The 19,349-nt window shown below is 35.3% G+C and overlaps 1 protein-coding gene across 1 annotated transcript in view; it reads right to left on the bottom strand.

Annotated features, from left to right (window-relative positions):
- Window positions 1-12,494: 12,494 nt before the first annotated feature.
- LOC124361117 (rho-related BTB domain-containing protein 2-like) overlaps window positions 12,495-19,349 on the bottom strand; it is a gene marked incomplete at its 5' end in the record, with an annotated part of 28,354 nt that continues 21,499 nt past the window's right edge. Inside the window, 4 exons of the mRNA XM_046815152.1 lie at window positions 12,495-12,671; window positions 12,817-12,987; window positions 13,221-13,334; window positions 14,069-14,092. Coding sequence (XP_046671108.1) covers window positions 12,645-12,671; window positions 12,817-12,987; window positions 13,221-13,334; window positions 14,069-14,092 — 336 coding nt within the window. The remainder of the gene's footprint in view (window positions 12,672-12,816; window positions 12,988-13,220; window positions 13,335-14,068; window positions 14,093-19,349) is intronic.

Below are 19,349 nucleotides of genomic sequence, written 5' to 3'. Positions count from 1 at the left end.
CAAAAACGAATTATATAAGTTTTTGTCTCCGTCAACAAGTTAACGAAATTCGACCCATTGTCATGGTAGAGGACACCCTTTTAGAGGAAGTGGAATCCACTTGATTTCTAGGAATATATCTCGATAGAGGATTAACTTGGACCGATCATGTTGAGCATGTATGTGCAAGGGTTGCTTCTGGCGTTTTTGCCCTGAGGAATTTGGCACAGGTTTGCTCTTTTGACGTTCTAAAGATGGCCTATTTTGGCCTTTTATATCCTCATTTGACCTACGGCATACGCCTTTGGGGTGGATGTGCCAGGATCAGATTCAACAGAGTTTTCAGGCTTCAGAAAAAAGTCATCAGAATCATGTGCAAATTGAATCCTAGAGAGTCGTGCCGCGATGCTTTCAGGGAGCATGGTTTTCTGACTTTACCCTGCCTCTATATCTTGGATGTAGCTCTGTATTGCCGATTCCGATGTGAGTTAGTGCGTGGCAGGGACGTCCACAGGTATGATACTAGAGGTGGGGACAGCTACAGGATGCAACATCATAGAACACTGGCATCTGAACAACTTCCTTCACAAGCTGGTGTCAGATTAATTAATAATCTCCCTGAGAGCATAAAAAATCTCAACAACCCAACCCTGTATAAAGCTTGATTAAAGGACCTTTTAGTGTCTGAAGTGTTTTACTCTGTGGATGAGTTCATGTTACGCCGCTGGGACCACTAAATTTTCGTAACTTAGTACCGATACTGAAGCCATGTATGAATGAGAGGGAGAATGTAATTTAATGTATGTATGCGAGCAGTGAATGAATCTTAGAATAGCAAATTGCAGGATTTTAACTTTATTTATTGACATTTGCAAATACAATGTAACATTGTTTGAACGCAATAAAAATATGATTGATTGATTGACTTAAACCAGATGTTATTATTTTGACAGAGCGCAAATTAACTTTAGCCAAAATAGAAAAGTTCAAATTGACCCAGTTATAAGTTAACAAGCTATTTTGTTAGGACTACAAATCAGGGATTTTAGTAGCAAGTCATATTCATTGTAAAAAAATAACTAATGATTTTATAGAGTGTTTGAATACAGATAAGGTTCTTATATCTTGTGTTACTGAAATTGAATTAGACAATATAAAATTTATTGTAAAAGGTGTGTATAGAACTACCTCAAGAAATGTGGATGGTTTTCTGGAAAAATTAGATAGATTTTTAAATACATGATTAAGCTTTAGTTGTAATATCTGTGTTGGAGGAGATTTTAATATTGATATGTCATTAGATGATAGAAAACAGATTGATTATGTTAACTTACTTGAAATATACAACATGTATTATACTGTAAACTTACCAACTAGAGTAACTGACAATAGATAACTTTATTACTAGTATTGATAGGAAACATGTAAAGGTAGTGTGCTTAATCACAGCTCAAGTAATAAACAATTAAAGGCATAATAGGGTAAACAAAAATAAACTTAAAGTGTAGCCTTAAAAAACAGGAAAGGAATGATAGGAAATTAATACAACCAAAAAAGAGAAACTTTTTTAATTATAAAATGAGTAAATCTGAAAACATTCTAAAGGCAACTTGGCATTTGATTACCACTGAACTTGGGAAATACAGACACTTTTCACCAACAAATTGAATTGAAACATGAGGTAAAATCTATTCAATAGGAGGTAGTGAACTTATTCAATAAATATTATACTGACATGGCAGATAATTTAATAATTCCCAAAATAAATACCTTGAAAACTAAACAAACACCACCTAAAACTAAATTGGATAGGCCTAAATTTAGATTTAATACAGTTTCTGAGGAACAGCTAATCAGGGTAGCTTATGTCAAAAGTAAGTGGTCCTCTGGCTATGACGAGATTCTCAGTAATTAAGTAAAGATGCTAAATGGGTAATTCTCAAACCACTCCATCAGCCATAAATTCTTGCCTTATTTCTGGTGTTTTCGCTTCTTAACTAAAAGTCTTGAAAATAGTTCCATTTTACAAGAAAGGAAGTAAAAAATATCCATAAAATTACAGACCACTCTCAATATTGCCCTCATTATCAAAAGTTTTGAAAAATGTATGTTAATACGATTGGTGGATTACTTTGAAAATAATAACTTATTAGATAACCAACAGCATATTTTTAGACATAAAGAAATCTACAACTACTTGTGTAATATCCTTTGTTGAGTACATAATAAATAAAATAGATGTGACTAAATAATAACTGCATTTATTGATTTAACTAAAGCGTTTAAGTGTGTTGCACTCAATAAACTAATCGTGCAAGCTAATCAATAAATGCGTAAGAGGCTAACTATGAACCAGCATCCCTTATATCAGATACACATATCTAATAGACATTGCACTAGGTTCTTTCATTCAGTACATAGAAGAGCACAGCCATCAGAAAGTGACTTCCACTAATGTTATGTTCTTAGAAAAATGGTGGTAATGACCAAGCCAATTACGAAACACTATAACTATTCATCATTACATATTTTGGAACACATGCTAAAGTTGCTTATTGAAAATTTACTTTTATGTTATGTCATAGAAACATTTACGTTTTCATAGCAGTATCAGTAAAAAGTTCTGTTATCTGAAATTTATACTTTTTCAACATTTCAATTCCTAACCATCATAGAGACATATTTGAGGATTTACTCAATTTATGGAAACATCAGAGGGACATTATACTGAATTCGAAAGTGTCTAATTGTATAACCAAATTTAATAAGCTGTGACAAGTGAAATATCCTTAACTTTTACATTTTGTTTTATCTTAATACAATACTTACTCTCTTGAAATTTGAATAGCTATTACATTCTGTTACAGTGAAAATATTTCAAACTAACATTATACAAAGAATTGTGGAGTAAATATTATTAGAGTAAAAAGAAGTTTACAGTTTGTAAGAGGATCGTTTTTGCAGTGTTTTTTAGCATTTGGTATTTCTTCTTTCCAAATAACTAATGATAACTAATGAAAATAAGTCCAGGAGCCGAGAATTAATTTGCACTGTACCTGGCACCAAACCTGGTTTTTTTTTTTAAATCTGTAGAGGGATTTTTCATTAGCAAGAAATCAATTGTCAGGTATGCTAGTTTTGATGGATGTTGAAATGGTAGTTTATCTAAAGGGTTACAAATTTTAAATTTATTTTTTTCCCCGATTGTATATTTTTAGCTTGATACACTTAAAACAGACCATCAGACACATAAATAACAGTTATATCACCATGAGACAACTAGAGTAAGAGACTGAAAGTTGCCACCTTAGGATCTATGGTATATGGTTTGTTGATACATTTCTCTTACTGTCTGACAGTTGGTTTTAAGTGAGTCAAGTTAAAATAAAAAAAATAAAATGATTTCTTCATATGTTTAACCCTTTAGGTACCTTCCTATTTCATCCGCCACCAAAGCTAGTGTGGTGTGTATATATAAAGAAATTCTTTATCGATTTAAAGAAAAACAAGGTTGTGTGCTTATACAGTGCCAACTAGCTCAAGGCTTCTGAACTAAGCTTTATAAATTAGGTTAACAATCTCAACATTTGATTTACAACATTACCAGTTGAATCAATGTTTTCCAGTATTCTTTTAACATATAGATGTTCCTCTGTTGCATGGCAGTCTGTATTTATGTCAAGTAAACAAAACACTTGAGATGTTTAGATTAAGTAAAAATCAGATAATATTCAAGCTTTATCCGAGTTCTGTAAATCTTTTCCACCATTTCAGCATCCAACACATCAATTTCAACATGTGCAAACAATAATGTTCCATGTTTATCCTAAAGTAAAGGTTTTATAATGGTACACTTCTAATTTTCTGGCTAAGTCTTAAAACCTGATCACAATCTAATTTTGGGATCACCTGGAGCTCTCCTGCTTCCAGAGTTTCCTTCATTCGGGCAATATCAGTCAAGCTTCTTCTGATCCCTGTGCAAGATGTGTACGCAAACGATACCTGGTTCTATTGGTAATCACATCTCTTCAGTATTCTGTTGTCATGTTCGGAGCAGAAAACGTGTATTCTACCACACTAACACTAACAAACACACAACACCTATCATAACAATCTTCACCCTCATAATGAGTGTGGTCAAGTCAATAACACAACACTGCAAACTACAACTGAACTAGTTACTTCAGTGTTGGAGTGAAAACGAAAGCGATAAGTTTTCTAGGGAATACGTTGCATTCACAATGTGTCTTGAACAATTAAAATTTTACAGTTGAGATAACGCATTGCTCATATCAAACCTTTAGCCACGATTTCATTGACTGGAGAGGTGACCTCATTCTGATCTTGTACACACCAAGCTGAAATAAAGAATTAACCGTCACCAAAATAATTTTTGTAAGGTATGTTCCTCCTACTAACAGAATACAAATTTTTTTGGGTAAGTACATATTTTATTACTACTTTTAATTTTTACATCTGTTTTACAAAAAGATGTTATTACAAAATGTATTTAGGTAAAATTTGTTTTAAACCATTAATATTTAAGAAAAATAAGAGAATTACAGGCAAAAATGTAAATAGTACATATCAGCTTTAAAAAGAGTTCGGTATTACTCGGTAATCCCTAATTAAAGTGTTCCTTGAACACAAAGAAGAATTTTGGTCTTGTACTCAAAGGATTAAGTTAAGATAATTTTGTTTAGGGGAAACACAAGCTATCTATTTGTCTATTAAACAAATCCCAGATACATGACGACACGATTCATCTTTTCAAAATTCCAAATTTTATATTGGCAAAATACTTCTGTCGAAACTATTTCAAAAGGGGGCGGTGTAGCAATTTTTGTAAAAAATTTGTCAAAATTCGAACCTTTCAAAATCAACAACATGTCTGAGATGAATTTTGAGGCCGAAGGCATCGAAATCGTGTCAGATTGTTTGGGGAAAATAGCCGTCATTGGGTTATACAGATCACCCAATGGATGCAGCGATTCTTTTTTTGAAAAATTTGAACAACTTCTCAATAACCTTTTTTCAAACTCAGTGAAGTTCCTAATAATGGGAGACTTCAACATTAATGTAATGGACCCCACTGACCCCCTCACCCAGCGGCTTCGTGATGTTCTAGTTTCTTTCAATCTAAATTGGTCCGTGAATTCACCGACACGAGTGACCGCTACAACGAGTACTGCCATCGACAATGTTGTCACCAACATTCCTGACCTGACAGTCTCTGTTTTGAACACTGCAATCTCTGACCACTTTGCGCAGGAGGCCGTGGTTCATGGGTGCAAACTGGAAAGTCAAAATTCTAAATTTAAAGTTGCCAGGACAATTCGGCCCCAAAATATTCACCACTTGAATGAGATTTTGGAAGTCGAGCCTTGGCAGTTTTTAGACAAGTTTGGTAGTGTCGATGACATGTATGCAGCATTCAGTGATGGTTTCAACTATTACCTAGATGTTGCTTGTCCGTTCAGGAGGACCAAAGTCAATCGCAAACCACAAAAAGGTACGTGGTTGACCACGGGAATTCTTGTGTCTTGAGAGAAGCTAAAATTTTTTCACAAAATTTTCATTGGAACCCAAAACGAAAATTTCAAAACTTTTTTCAGAAATTACCGAAGGATCTATAAAAAAGTTATACGAGCAGGTAAAGCGTATGATGTAAATAGAGCCTTGGGTAACTGCGAAAACTTCTCAAAAACTGCTTGGAAAATCATAAACGACTTATCTCGAGATACAAATTTGAGCAAAAACACGAAAGAAATTGCAATCAGAATTGAAGACAAAATTGTTGAAAATCAAGCTCAAGTAGCAGACGAATTCAATAAGTACTTCTCTTCCATTGCTACAGTGAACTCGGAGTTCACTGAACCTCGGTTCGGCGGGGGAGATGCTGTTGAACCAGTTGCATCCATGGCTTTGGCTCCTGTGTGTGAGGGGGAGGTAGCACGTGTGATACAAGGGCTGAACTAAAAAAAAACGTGTGATGCCAGCGGGATGTCAGTGTGGCTTCTCAAACGTTGCTTCAGGCACATAGTGAGACCACTCACAAAACTGATAAACTTTTCTTTGGAAAAGGGAACTTTTCCGTCTCTCCTGAAGACGGCCAAAGTCATCCCGATCTTCAAAAAGGACGATCCTTGCCTTCCAAGCAACTATCGCCCAATCTCAATTCTGCCTGTGTTTAGCAAAATTTTTGTAAAGATTTTTTATGAAAGACTTGCAAGCTTTTTAGAAAATAACAAAATTCTGAATCCAGAACAATTTGGATTTAGGAAAAACAGATCTACAGTGGATGCTGTGAACAACCTCTTGGACAATGTTGTCGATGGAATGGAAGGACGAGAACATGTGCTTAGCATATTCCTCGACCTATCCAAAGCTTTTGACTGTGTGCATCATGAGACACTGTTGCACCAGTTGGAGAAATGCGGCGTGCGGGGTCTCTCGCACTTGTGGCTCGCTTCTTACCTCAAGGATCGAGACCAGTGCGTGGAGATCTCGAACGTTGTTTCAAACAAAATTAAAATGACCCACGGTGTCCCTCAGGGCTCCATCCTTGGGCCTCTCTTATTTCTAGTTTACGTCTGTAGATTGAAATCAGTGATCCAGCATGGAACGCTGGTTCAGTATGCTGACGACACTACTCTCTGTCTCAAAAACAAATCAACCCAAGATCTGGAAATCAATTCTTTCATAGAATTGAATGCCTGCATTCAGTATTTTGCTGAAATAAACCTGAAAACAAATCAGTCAAAAACAAATGTCATACATTTTAGTCTTCGACAAAATGATCACACAGCGCGCCCTGCTGTGTTTGTGGATGATGTTCGTTTAGAGGAAACTGATTCCACAAAGTTTTTGGGAATGTTCCTAGATAGAGGACTGACCTGGGCTGATCATGTGGACAATGTATGTGCTAGAGTAGCCTCAGGCATATATGCCTTGCGGCATTTAGCAAAGTTTTGTTCCCTCAGAGTTTTAAAAATGGCCTATTTCGGTTTAATCCACCCACACTTTGCGTATGGAGTGAGACTCTGGGGAGGTTGTGCCAGAAACAAAATGGAAAGAGTTTTCAAGCTCCAAAAAAAAGCAATCAGAATCATTGCAAAGCTGAATTATAGAGAGTCGTGTAGGGAATCTTTCAGGGAGCTGGGGTTGCTGTTTTAACATACATATTAATTTTCTAGAATGCATTGCAGTAATTGTTATAGTGTAAACATTAAAAAGAATTGGAGAAAAAATATTATAGGTGCTTTGGTAGCTACACTGATTCAAAAATCAAAATCACTTTATTGTCGTATAAATCTCATGATCATTGACAAAGTCATAAATACAGCACATTCTGGTAGCCAAGTCCAACATAGATAGTTAAAAGTTAAAAGTTTCAACACAGTTACATCAACAGTATCAGCATTAATGCACTTAATGTAATTTAATAATAATTTTACATTATTTGGCAATGCAAAGAACTATACAGTAAATAACAATGGTACCACTGTAGTTACATCGATGGATCTGTATTGAAAACACAACATAATCTTATTAAAACAAAACAGACTTATTGGAGAAAAATTCCTCTACAGAGTAGAATGGGTTCTCCAAAAGCCATAAATAATATTTCTTTAAGAAAAGTGTTTTGTCAAAATTTGGGATTAAATGTGACAGATGGTTATATACCTTCAGGGAAAGTACCTGATGACTCTTTAAAGTTTTACTTAATCTATTGAATTTTATTTTTGATAAATTCTTGCATCTTGTATTGTGCGAATGGGTATCACCAATGGGCTTTATTAAATTTGGATTTTGGAAAATTATATTGAATTAAATCAAATAGATACAGGTTTATGACAGTTTGAATGTTTAGTAATCTAAATAGCGGTTTACAGTGTTCTAAGCTAGATGATTCGGATATAATTTCTTATGGCCTTTTTTTGGAGGATCAGTATGTCATTGATCTTACTACCATTGCCCCATGCAACCAGCCCATATCTAAGTATTGATTGAAAAAATGCAAAGTAGGCGGTTTTTGACATAGTCGGTGCTAACAGAGAAGATTAGTCGCCTAAGGAGGTAAACTACTCTTCACAATTTAGAAGAAACATACGTAATATGAGAGTCCCAGTTCATGTTTCTATCAATGTATACTCCTAGGAATTTTACATTGTCTGAGAGACTAATGTTTAAGTTACGACTGTCAACTGTCCTCGTACTGAAAATAATATTGTGCGTTTTTGATTCATTCAATAAGAAACCATTGCTTGTGAACCAATTTGAAGCATCTGAAATAGAATTTTTTGAAATTAAACTAAGTTCACTTAAATCTTTGCTAATATTTAAAAATGTAGTGTCGTCTGCATAAAGGATGGTTGAAGCTGTAATTGAAGCAGGCAGATCATTTATACAAATTAAAAACAGCAAAGGTCCAAGTATGGATCCTTGCGGGACTCCGTACTTCATGATTACTTCATGAGACCAGCTTTCCTTCCTCAATGCAAACTTTTTGTTTTCTGTTATTAAGGTAAGACTCAAAAAATAAAATCGGCATTTGACCAAAACCGTAATATGCCAACTTCCTTACAAGATCATTATGGTTTACACAATCAAAAGCCCTGCTCAAGTCATACATAGTGGCTTGAGCAAAGGCCTTATCCTCCAAAGCCAGAGACACATCCCGCAACAATTTATCTAGAGCTTGAAAAGTGGAACAATTTTTCCTAAATCCAAATTGCACGGAGCTAAGAAGATTGTTAGTTTCGAGATAATTGCTAATTTGCTTATGCACTAGAGCCTCCAACAGTTTGCCAAGAATCGGAATAATGGATATCAGGCGGTAGCTCTCTGGTTTATTTTTGAGTCCCTTTTTATAAACCGGACAAACTCTTGAAATTTTCAGCTCCTCGGGGAAATAACTATCTTTTAGACAAAGGTTAAAGCAATGTGTCAATGGAGATAAAATGTGAGGGGTTATTTGCTTTATCATATTATTAGACATACAATAAACGTCACAGCTGTCAGAGTTTTTCATATTTTGAACTGAATTTAGAATATGATCTGATGTTATTTTAGCCCACTGAAAAGACTGAGAGGGTTTATTGATATTACTTTTTATTAACAAATCACTTGCAGAAATTGTTGCATTGTCTAAGTTGGCTTTAATATTGAGAACAGAGTCTATGAAATAGTAATTGAAAACGTCAGGACTAATGCCAGGCTTATCATCACTGGCATTGGAAAAACAGTTGTTGCTATTAATAATTTTCCAGGCTGCCTTGCATTTATTTTTGCTTGTATTTATAAAATGTTCATTATGGCGTTGCTTTGCTAAGGCAATAGCTTGTCTGTAATTTTTTTTTTAGATTTAAAAAAACTTTGCCATAACTGGGTATCATGTTTTGCAACTTTATGAAGGTATATAAGATTACTTTTCATTTCAGACAAATCTGAGGTATACCACTAATTTCCTGATATATTATAATTTTTTCCATTTGATTTTTTTTAGTTTTTTAAAATAACATAATACATTTATAATGGTTGAAAAAAATTATTGAAAAATGTAACTGCATCACATTGTTTATGCTGGGTCATGAATTTATCCCAGTCATATGAAGGCTAGTGTTATTACCATACTATCTAATGATTTTTTAGGCAAAAATAGTTTTAAAATTATTGACACTGTTATGAGGACCACTGTTATATTTTAGGAATTTATTTATGTCTACTAGGATACCATTATGATCAGAATAGGGAAAATCCATAATTTTGCAGGAGACATGACTCGAAATATTTGTGTTATTTATAAAAACGTTATCCAGGCAATTTTTGCCCCTTTTAGCATTACAGTTCAGAAAAGGAAGTTGTGCTGTCTTAGAAGATTTTGTAATGCAAAGGCAGGTCCATTTTTAGTGGTTAAGTCAAATTTGTAATTTAAATCACCACCGACCACCACAGAGTAATCCCTCCAGTTAGAAAGAAAAAGTAGTAAGTTATCTAATGCATCCAAAAAGATATCGGAGTCACCAGCTGGTGAATGATAGACAGCTACTACTATCATATTCAGTTCATCGATAAAAGTTGCAGAACTCTCAAAGTGTAATTCCGAGCAATATCTACTTATGTCACAAACTCTAGTCTGCAAAGAGTTATGGACAAACACCACAGAAACCTCCCTCTAATATGGTTGGACCTATTGAAAGCTCCAGCGCAATGGTACCCTGTTGGAAAAGAAAACAGTATATTGTTATAACATAGCCAATGCTCAGTCAGACAAACAATATAGGCATTATTTTAAATCAGATAGGAAACTATCCAAAATAGTTACCTTATTACTGAGACCTTGAATATTGAGGTAAAGTATTTTTACATTTTCACATTCCTTAGGAAATGAACTAATCTTAATATTCTTAGAGGGGACTACATTATTTTTACTCGGTTTTTTTTCCCAAATCTAAAAAACTAGATTGTGGCCTATTGTATTCTTCGTGGCTACCATTGTCAGAATCATTACATGAGTCAATTAAACATTCAGATCTTAAACTATTATTTACAAGCAGGTCTTCCTCGTTGACCGTACAAACTTCTTGACTTTTTATTTACATTAATTACAACTGGTGAAACACTTGATACACATTCACTCATACTCTGCTTTAGTGCCTCACTGTATGTGAGGTCACCTGGAAACCACTATAAACTTTTGCACTTTGTTTTCGAGGCTGCTACAGTTGGTTGAACATGAGCCAGAGGTGTCACATTTAGTGAAAGAACGGTTGTGTTCCTTATCTTCTTGGTCAGCAGGTGCATGATCATTGGTGCTGTTATTAAAAATAACTGATGAGAAAAGAAGTTCTTGAGTTCCATATATCAGATTATTCATTTGTACTAAGAAGTTTTCATGAGACATACCATTTCTCAGGGTCCGATAAGACTCTTCAGGACAAGACTATTTACCAGCCCTTGGGGGGTGGGGGGGGGGGGGGGTGGGGGGGGGGGGGGGTGGGGGGGGGGGGGGGTGGGGGGGGGGGGGGGTGGGGGGGGGGGGGGGTGGGGGGGGGGGGGAGTAGAATATTCTAAATAGTTAAACATAGTTTTACTATGTTCTAGTGGTTGTGAGTTAGTAATTATTCTTATTACACTTTTTTAAAGAATAAAAATGTTATTAATCTTTCACGTATTCCTCCACACTATAAGTCAATATTTTATAATTGATTGAAAAAAGGCAAAATAAGCCGTTCTCACATAATTTTTATGAAAACAAGATGTAAGCCGTCTGAGAAGATAAATTACTCAAGTCCCAGGGATTCTCAATCTGGGGGTTGCGAAAGACCATTATTGGGGGTTGCAGAAGAAAAAACAGTTACATATTTTCTATAATAATCAAGTCCTAATTTTGTAAGATAATATGTATCTAAGTATGGCGGTTTCTCGGTTAAAGTTATTTTGTATTGATTACACTAAATATTTCTATAGATTAAATGATAAACCTTTAAATGGTAGATAGAAGCACTGGGCAAGCAACTAGTGCTCGGGATCACACTGCTCTGCTCATGTTCCGACATGACTGATGCATTGCACATCACCGACAACTTCCCTCAAAATAAAATAATATATTTCTTCTGTACTTCGCTATAAAAGTAACAGTTACATATCAGTTTGTCAGGATTTAAGAACTGTTATCAAACATAGCCTACACCAAATTCATAAAAAATTTCTACTTTCACTCTGAGCTGTTTCATTCTCAACAATGAATAAAATTAAAACACAAGTTTAAATGCTCTAAAATATATAACTTTGATTTTATAATAATATGGTAAACAAAAATTCTTATTTTATATCACATTTAAACATTAATCTACAGTTTTCACTAATAAGTCGGTTATGCCTATGTTTAATGTGGACTCTGAGCTGGTCTAGCCTTGACTATCTTTAAAATGTCTGGTTGAATATTTGTTATGCATATAATTCATCTATTAAACACAGTACGAGTAGTAGATCTCACTCAAAATAGAGCCGCAGTGAAGATGTTAATAAAATATCTTTGTATCCTAGAAATTCTAATTTTGTATTTCTTATAAAAAATTGATACTTTTTCATTATTGCCTAAAAGTGGTTATTTTTTAATAGAACATTTTTGTTTTCCACATGAAATAATTTTTTAAGAATCTGTGTACTTACAAAATTTATCCTTTTAATTGTGAGTGTTTGTGGAATAATTTATATAATAATACTATTCACATTTTTCTTCTATAATATCTAATAGTTTTTAATACATTACAGTATATAGAAAACTTATTTATTCATTTAATACCAAGGTATTTTGAAGTTTTTAAGCTCTTTTTAACACCTTCATCATGCCTTTATACTGAGTAATCTTGACTACTGAGCCATTACGAGTATGACAGTCAACATGAGAAGTAATCTCATGAAATTACGCCTTCGATACCTTGCAAGGCTCCAGTAGCCGCAGGCAGTGCTCCACAACATCACCATTGTCGGACACTGAGCAGATTCGGGACAGTTCCTCCACTACACGTTTCTCCACCAGATTGACCAACCGTTGCAGGCACAGTCGGTTGGCCAGTTCCAGCAGATCCAAGCAGCGGGTTGGTAGCACTGTGCTCACGTCATCGCAGTACAGAAAACTCACCAACTGCCTGAACGTGTCAGTTCGCACTCCCGGGAAACAGTATCTGATACAGAGGACCATTTATTAGCTAATTTCCCCAACTGTCTTATTAGCTTTTCATGCTTTTTTCATCAATACTACGATAACAAAGGAATTAATGTTAGGAATGAATGAACTACACAGTTTACTGTGAGCTTGATAATACTAACCACTTTGGCACTTCCCTCACGGAAATCCCCAGAGAACATGGCTCGCATCATGTCACAGCGTGCCATGAGTAGAGGACGGTGGGCTGAGAGAGAGCCATCATCCAGTTGAAAAAGCACGTCAGCAAACAGACCTTGCCCCAAAACTAATTCCTTCAGTCTCACCCGAATAGCCTGAAACATGTCAAAGAAGGTCCATTATATCAGCAATAAGCAGAGGTGACTGACAGAGAGAACGTCTGGGAACAGGATGTTTGTAATTTCACTTTGTCATTTGTTTAACAATGTTTTCAAAACAATTATCTACTCTTCTTCAGGTGGTAAGCTCTAAATAAAAAATTTAATTTGTTAAAACATTTATATTACCACCACTGGTAAAATCTCAGACAGAATGAAGTAGAACAGACCTGTCTGTATCGTTGCTTCAGCTCAGGGTTGAGGAACTCCTCGTGTGCTTGGATGTTGGAGACGTAGACTAACAATTCTGGTAACTCCATGAACTCTGCTGCTTGTCGAATTTCCTGAAGAAATAAAATAAACTTCAAAATTGGTATTCTCAGTGTATATTAAGATATTTTATAAATATATACATTAATGAAAACAGATTTACTACAAAACTGCAATATGTTCACTAATATAGCATTTTAGCTCAAGTCCACAAGAGAGGAACTGACTCATCCATAAAAAATAAGATAGTCCATCAATGTTGATTTCTTAGTAAAGTATACTGGATGAACGTGAATTTTAATTATCTTTTAGAAGGTTTCTTTGTATACCAATAGCGTTTTATTCAACAATATTAAACACTTTCAAGGATAAAAGTCCAAGTCCATTTGAAAATTGTTACTGGATTCACCAGGGATGGATTAGAGAGCCTCAGCCATACTTCTCGGCCGTGATGAACTCAAATGTAGTAGCTGGTGTTTGTTCGAGTAAGTTATTTTATCTGTCAAACATTATTCACAAATAAAATGGTATACTTAACATTTTACTTCGATATCACTGCAGCAGACAAAAATACATATAACACAATATTTGTATACACTGGGGGCTACAGTCATTCTACTGATACACATTTACTAAAACAACACAGAAATGAACTGATGAACGTATAGAGAGAAAAATTACTACACGTCTGCAAGACATACACATTTTACTAGCAATGGCTGGATATGATGTGAAAATGAATGCAACATTCAAATTCTGAGGGGAATGAGAATGGCAGGATCGCTAATCTACGGGTTGTGGCATTTACCAAGAGCAATCCTAATGGAAGGCTCTGTAACAAAGTACAACACTTTGTTTAAAGTTTGTTATTGACGATAGATTATTTGTAAGGTAGTAGGATTTCGGACATTTGCTATCATTACAGCAAACAGAGATTTAACACTATGTTTAGAGGATTGAAATTCATCTTGAACTGCTGGTTTGAAAACAATCACATGAAATGGGATGAAGACCACATAATACACAGAGGAGAATTTTTTTAAATGCAAAACTATTGAGTCTTCATGCATAAAATTAACAGACCAACTGCTAAGTCAACCTTCTGTTGAGTTAAGGCCACTTTGGCTATCTATATTAAAAAAAAATTAACTAGGAAACCGATAAAGATTTTAACAACCGAACCCTCCTCCAGTAATAAACTTCTTACACAAACCATGATATTGAGGTCTAGGATCAAAACATAAGGCTGGGGACGGCTGCCCCCCTCCCGACCATCACCTTCCTATTTTCTTTGTTTCAGATGACGCGCTGCAATACCACAGGAATTGCTGACATTGAGTTTGTCGTCAATCCACTTTCGCTGATGGGTGTGTGACATGTCTAAGGTCTTGACTCCTGTGCAGTGACATTATTTGGGTACATTCTCTCCAGTTTGGTATCCATGCTGTTGGTATCACGTGAACAGTGGAATAGCAGTCCAATTGCTGCTCAATTTCTAAGATTCTTTAATGTATTAGGGTTTTGATACCCGAAGAAAAGGATCTCAATCCTCGAAACGTAGGGTAACATATAGTGATGGCAAATGTCCGAAATGCTATTATCCTTACAAAGTACAACAGTCATTTTTACTACTATGTACTGACCAGAAAAACATATTTCTTTTCTAGTATGTAATGTAAAATACTTGTGAATGTGTATGTAGCAACTGAAGGAGAAAGAAGCATTCCACTGAACCTACTATCTTCAAAACGGTACTCAAGCCGACCCAAACAGATGGATTGTTTGAAACATCTGGGAACCTCTACACTAAAGCAATGCTTTTCTGTTGTCTTTTTTGTTGTTGTATATTGAAGTGAGCGATGCTCTCCTTATGTGTTGTCATGTATTTATTTTCATAAAAGCACACTAGAGCAAACTGATTTCAGATCTTACAAAATTTCAATAAGTTTACTTCTTTTATTTGATTTTTCTAAAGATCATGTTCATTATTCCTTAAAAATAAATGCTTTAAAATTTATAAAGCTCATCTCAATACTTATCAATTACTCTGTACAAATAAAACATAACCATTTTAAATGACAAATTATCAACTTTATTATTGACAAGTTTACATTTACTCTAAAATGGCTGAGGTTTGGAGATGTGATATTTATTTTTAACCCTTTGAAGACAATGTCAGATCCTTCAGACGTTAATACAACAAGAAAAGATCATTATCCGATCTGTTGGACGATTAAAAAAATGACTTATAAATATCAATAAAATAAAACATAGTATCCATGTGTTAGTTAAACAACTGAATTTTATAAAAGAAAATCTTAAATTAATTTACATCCAGTTACAAAAGAGATTTAAATTAACTCACTCATCATCATCGTCTGAATGCACGCAATTCATTCCTTTTTCTGTTCCTGTTGGGTAAACTGTTCCTTGTTCTTTACCAGTTGTCGATGAAGGTATTTGTCTGGTTAGATTGCTTTTTTTGTTTAGTTTTGTTTCAGTGTTGAGATTTGTCATTATACTACAATCAGTTTAACTTTATGATGAGTAAGTGAAGTGAGTGATCAACGTATGTCGGCTACATATTTCTAAATTAGTCTATAAATACTCTGCAGAAAACAATTAAAGAACACAATCTTATTAATACAAAAAGTTTTGTAGCATAATACTAAGCAAAAAGAAAAGAACAAGTATTCATTTTGGTAAAGTTGGGTATTTTTAAAAATTTTACAACAAATTTTAATTTTACTGCACAGGTGTTTTATAAAAATTTTAAAATTCAGATTTCTAAATAATATAGCTTGTAAAGATGAGAATATATAACAATACCATGTCTATTATATGTCTTTGATGTTGTTGTAAATTTTATTTTAGTATTAGTATTTTAATATAAAATCCTTTGTTGTGTTGTCTAAATAAATTATCTGTAGAACAGATCATAATATATTTTAATTAGGCCATTGCTATTTTTTAATCTAATTTTATTGTTAAAATGTCGCATGTGAAACAATATATAATTGTAATTTTTAGTAAATATGAACAAAATAATTAAAAGCCTATGAATTTATCAATTACACTGTTTGTGTTTAAAGACAATAAAAACTTCTTGATTCTTGATTCAGATGAAGCTAAATATAAGTTATTTTCCTCATAGTGAGTTAAAATTATTTATCTACTCTAATATTAGTTTTATTTCTTATAGTAAAAGTAATCAAATATAAGGTTACAAACATACCATATGAAGAGATCTATACAAAATAAAAAAAACTATTTCATAAGAAATAAACCAACAGCAAAATGATGATTCTATCTCATTCTGTAATGCTTATTTAAAGAGTTATAATCATATTCATAAAACTATGTAAAATGTCTCAAATGAGCCCGGTACGTCTAATTTTACTGGCCTCTAATGGGTTAGTTTGAAACATTTGTTCTAACTGTATAAAGTCAATGGACACCCAGAAACAATGTTGAAAAATTATGAAATTGGTATCAACGTTTATTCTAGTTCATAGACGAATATTGTAAACCTAAATTAATTTTTAGACAGGACCGATTTTCACAGCAGTCCGAGAGCCTAATAATAAACGAAAGTTTTATTTAATCGAAAACAATTTAATTTAATCGCGTTTAATCGTTATGACCCGCTTGTGACAGCAGATCGGAAATTTAGGGAAACCTAGATTTATTTTAGACAGGACCGATTTTCACAGCAGTCCGAGAGCCTAATAATAAACGAAAGTTTTATTTAATCGAAAACAATTTAATTTAATCGCGTTTAATCGTTATGACCCGCTTGTGACAGCAGATCGGAAATTTAGGGAAACCTAAATTAATTTTAGACAGGACCGATTTTCACAGCAGTCCGAGAGCCTAATAATAAACGAAAGTTTTATTTAATCGAAAAACAATTTAATTTAATCGCGTTTAATCGTTATGACCCGTTACTAATGGTGAAGATAACTAAATGCGGATTCTACGGCAATCTCGTCCGCGACGGTTAGCGCGCCGTGCGAGTTTTACTACAGCCAGGACCATTAAAACTATCTTCTCGCTTCCACTTGATACAATTTAATGTAAAACAATATAGTATTTCACTGTTCTGACCCAAAAAAAAAACACTTCAAAATTTGGGACCTTACACCCCCCACTTAGTTCGGTCAAAAAAAAAAGAAACGGAAAAAGAAAAAGAACTCTGTTTTACTCAAAATGAACTTTCTTTTTACTTTAATAACATAAATAAAACTTCTAAACTAAAATAAGTATTCCTTCAGCTCCAAATTTAAACTTATTTCCTATAGTATGTTTTGTCAACCTTGACAAATAACAAAAACAAAAGGTAACTAAAAATTTATCTTGCTTCTTCGCAATCAGAAAAACTTTATACGGATGCCTTCATCGCATCCTTTTAATGTAGGTACTTTACGTTTACCCTCTTGAACTTCCCATCTTCGGAATATATTCTTATTCTCTTCGGGTGTCTCTTTTTCTTTTTACATTTTTCGGTCGCCTTTGTATTGCGTGTTTCACCGTCGTATTCTCCTCGCGGTGTTCCACTCTGTTTCAGGGACGAAGTCTCGGCTTCCATTTCAATACTCTCCCTCGGTTCGATATCTTTCACCGTATCGTCTCCTCGTTCTTCGCACAGTCTTTCATCAATCACTTCCCAAGAGTCCGAAGCCGCGATTGATAGACATGGAGAAACCGGCCTATCGGACTCGACTTTCATTTCTCTTTCATGGTCATCCGTCCGTTGGTTCCCTGGCTCCACGTCTAGGTCCCTTACTGCCTCGTCGATAAGGGCAATGAGGTCATCCGTTGCTGCGGAATCTTCCTCCACGTCGACCTCCATCGGGGCCGGGTGAGACGGTCCAGGTCGATAAAGAGGGCCGAACAGATCAACGTGCCGCATGGATGGATATCCGAGTTCGGCCGCTCGAAGCAGATCCTCCAGTACTGGATCATTTACTGACCCACTCGCTTCTCCCTGGAGTGAGGTCGCTGTTTCTTTTGGGGAGAGGCTAGTTTGTCCTCGAACCGTAGGAAACATATCCGCTATATCGCCCGGCTCGGTGTAACGAAAGTCCTCGACGCCAACACGCCCCGCTCGGAGAACCGAAGCGATGTTCTTCCGGATCGATTTTCCACTCGCTTTTTTTCCTTCTAATCGTGCCTTCCTTGACAGCACCTCCGCATACATACACACGAAGGCGCCGCAATCGTACGAGTTCTCTTGTCGAGGGATATTCTTGGGTGCGTCTACCGTTTTCCATGCCTCTACCTTCCGGTTCCTTCTCGTGGCCTCGTATGTCAGGAAATCTCGCACTGTCCCTCTCTCCGCTTCGTTATTCCATCCGCAAGAGTCGTACGCGGTGATTGTATTTTCTTCGACCATCACCACGATTAAGATCCAGTGTCCCCTGCTACCACGGTCTGGGAGGTGTACGGGAACGAATAACATATCGTTTTGAAAGATATCTTCTTTCTTAAACCGGTTATTGACCGCCTGGTATCTTTTCTCCTTCCAGTCCTTGAAGAAGAACGTATCGAACATATAGATCGATGGAAGACACACTTTGTGGTACCAATTCCGTCTCTCTATAATTCGCAAGTAGGCCTCAATGACGACGTCGTTCATCAATGTGTCTTTCGCCGCTAAAACATCGATTTCGGTTTGGTTAACCGTGATTAGTTTTCTCAGACCCTTCATTCTTAACCACAGGTATTACCTGAAAGCCACACAAAACAAGCATCATGCAAAGCAGTTTACTAACCAGCTAGCCAGTACCTTCACCACCAGTAGCATTAACGAATGAACGTTTTTTAAGTCTTTTACGTGGGCATTACTATTTTTACCCGTGACCTCATCGGTTATACGGTATATGTTATAACCTACTTTAGAATCGATTTTAAAGGGTCCTATGTACTTTGGAGCTAATTTTGCGGCAAAAGCGTTAGCGGCTGAAGAAAGAGCGTGATTTCTTTTGAAAACCACCGCATAAGTGTTACCTCTTTTTGATCTAGGTAACGGCCCAATCAAATCCGCCGAAACTGCGAACCAAGGCCCTTTGGTCGTCTAAATTTCATTA

The sequence above is a fragment of the Homalodisca vitripennis genome, chromosome 4 (assembly GCF_021130785.1).
Source record: "Homalodisca vitripennis isolate AUS2020 chromosome 4, UT_GWSS_2.1, whole genome shotgun sequence".
Classification (NCBI taxonomy): Eukaryota; Metazoa; Arthropoda; class Insecta; order Hemiptera; family Cicadellidae; genus Homalodisca; species Homalodisca vitripennis.
This window is presented reverse-complemented; position numbering and strand designations above follow the sequence as displayed.